Source organism: Bison bison, unplaced genomic scaffold (assembly GCF_000754665.1).
Source record: "Bison bison bison isolate TAMUID 2011002044 unplaced genomic scaffold, Bison_UMD1.0 scf7180017864363, whole genome shotgun sequence".
In the NCBI taxonomy this organism is placed as follows: Eukaryota; Metazoa; Chordata; class Mammalia; order Artiodactyla; family Bovidae; genus Bison; species Bison bison.
This window is the reverse complement of record NW_011494935.1, coordinates 884,300-887,050: the sequence shown is the minus strand read 5'-3', so window position 1 is coordinate 887,050 and position 2,751 is coordinate 884,300. Positions and strand designations below refer to the sequence as shown.

Here is a 2,751-nt window from a genome sequence, read left to right as displayed (position 1 = left end):
GAAGGAGATCAGCCCTGGGATTTCTTTGGAAGGAATGATGCTAAAGCTGAAACTCCAGTACTTTGACTATCTCATGCCAAGAGTTGACTCATTGGAAAAGACTCTGATGCTGGGAGGGATTGGGGGCAGGAGGAGAAGGGGACAAGAAGAGGATGAGATGGCTGGATAGCATCACTGACTCGATGGACGTGAGTCTGGGTGAACTCTGGGAGTTGGTGATGGACAGGGAGGCCTGGCGTGCTGCGATTCATGGGGTCGCAAAGAGTCGGACACGACTGAGCGACTGATCTGATCTGATCACTTTACAACTTGGTAAATTTACTAAAAAATATTACCCTTAAAATGGGTGGATTCTATGATGTATAAATTATGCCTTAATAAAGTTGTTTTAAATATTCATATACAAGAAAAGTTTTTAGATGTATATAAAAATAAAGCCCATGAAAGGAATTGGGTGTGGTGATTGTACCAGACACATGAGCCAAGGGTAGGTACTTGTTACAGATGACAGTGAGGCTTAGCTCTTGACCAGCTTTGAAAGTTTCTTCCTATTTTAAAATGAAATGTATCTTCCTGTCTGTTCTGCCTATTAACTGAGCCCCACTTTAGGCTCATGTGTAATAGCACTGGTCCTTTCTCCACTAAGAGCCCTGTGCATGTCTGAAAGCAACTCTGTGTCCTGTCTCAGTCTTCGTTTCTCTCAGCTAAGTCACCCCAGCTCTGCTACCAGAGGCCGAGCCTCTCTCAGGATGTTGTGCCTCTCTCAGGCTGTCTCCCTTCTGAGAAATCTGAAGAGCAACACCTGTCCCCTCCTCCCCTGGAGGCAGGTAGAGAAGAGGAATCTGGAATCTGAGCTCCGCGCACTTGGGCTGGGAAGGGGTTCATACTCTCGCGTGGTGCCGACAGATGACGCTGTGACTTTTCCGTGTGTGTTTTCAGTTTTACCGATCCTTGAATATCCGGATTGCCCTCGTGGGCTTGGAAGTGTGGACTCATGGGAACATGTGTGAAGTTTCAGAGAACCCATACTCTACCCTCTGGTCATTTCTAAGCTGGAGGCGCAAGCTGCTCACCCGGAAGAACCATGACAACGCGCAGTTAATCACGTAAATAGCCTTTTCCATGTGTGTTGCCTTGCCCTTGGCTGCCAAGCCCCTGCTCCCAGCGCGTGTGCTGTCTGTCCTTTCTCCCCAGTGTTGACAGTTGGCTGGACTAAGCTATCCTGACTCTCCTTTCCAGTACCCAAATATTCCTCAGGCATGTGCTCTGTGCCCAGTATATTCAGGAAAATACTAAAAAGCCCGAGTCATAACAATTCCAAGAAGTGTTTACAACCCAAATTAGAAAATTAGTGCCTTAGACATATTTAGCTGAGTCTCTGAATCAACTGGATGTGTATTTGGGAAGTGACTGACTGTTCGTCGTGGCTGCTTTGAAACAGACTTTCTAAGGGGCTCACCCTGATCTTCATGGTGCTTTGTTCTAGTGCAGGAGTTGATCTCCCCATGCAGGCCCAGAAGAGGGGCCTCCTCAGCTTGTCCTTCATGTCATTCCCAGGGTCTCAGGGCCAACTGCGAGGTAGTCAAGTGGCAGATGATGCAGGAATAGTGTGTTTGAGGGGAGGGAGACATGGGGTGAGAGAGTGGTTGTGTTGGAGTTTGTTCAATCCCAGAAAGAAAAGAACAGAAACTGATGGGGGTCATGGCAGCCTGTGACAGTCCCCCATGATGACAATCTGGTATTTATTAGTGCTGACTTCCAAAGGTATTCTGAGGAAGTTACAACAAAAAGCACATACATAATAAAGCCATTTTTTCCTGTTCCCTAAATATCTCTGAAACAACAATCATTTAAACCTTTGTTTACACTTTAAAAGAGACCAAGGAAATAGCTCTACTAAAAGCCTGAGTTCTTGCTTCTTGATGATCTTTGAAAGTCTGGTGTCCTGCTTTGGGCAAGACCTAGAATCCAGTTTCCAGTATAACTTCCTCAGTGCCATGTCTAAGTTTATCAGACAATCAATAGGGCTTCCTAGAGATTTGCATGTATTTTTTTTTTGCAGATTATTTCTCTAAAGATAAATCTGCATTGAATTCAGCGAACATGTGTTAAGCACCCGCTGTGTGTCTGATTCTAAGCTAAGTTCTCATGATCCCAAAATAAATAAGATAGTCTTGGCTCTCTGAGATGTCATGGACTATATAAGAAGGCAAACACAAAGATATGAAAGCATGATGTAATAAATTTCCATGTAGATCCTTTAAATAAATTTCATGGTTTGTGGCATGCACGAAAACACCGATATTTTATTCATTCCTTTGCCCCTGTGCTGGATGCAGACAGCTGAGAAAAGAGTGTATTAAACTAGGGGAATGTAGCTGGCTGTTGGCAGATTAGGGTCACAGTCGCAAAACAAAGGCAGAAACAGCTCATCCTCGCACCCAGCTGCACTCTATCCCGATGGGACACATCTGTTTCCTTGGCCCCAGAGTGATTCAGGAATGAAACATCAGCTCCCACAGCTGCTGCCCTGACTGCCCCCGCCCGCCGCCCCCCCCGCCTCCCCCTGCCATACACATACCACAGAGCCAGGGATATGGTGGGGGACCTTGACAGCTGGCGGAAGTGGGCATGATTCACTTCAGCAGTAGAACCTGTGCCACCCTTCCCTCATCCCCACCCTCTGACCTTTTCCTCTGTAGCAGGAATGGGATGCAGCTTTGCAAGCCCTGCCCATTTCCTTCCAGGGGA

The 2,751-nt window shown here is 46.5% G+C and overlaps 1 protein-coding gene across 2 annotated transcripts in view; it reads left to right on the top strand.

Annotated features, from left to right (window-relative positions):
* The window catches only part of ADAM19 (ADAM metallopeptidase domain 19), a 92,269-nt gene that overhangs the window by 63,502 nt on the left and 26,016 nt on the right, over positions 1 to 2,751 (top strand). For both annotated transcript variants that reach the window (XM_010855285.1, XM_010855286.1), the window contains one exon: positions 940 to 1,106. In XM_010855285.1, coding sequence (XP_010853587.1) covers positions 940 to 1,106 — 167 coding nt within the window. The remainder of the gene's footprint in view (positions 1 to 939; positions 1,107 to 2,751) is intronic.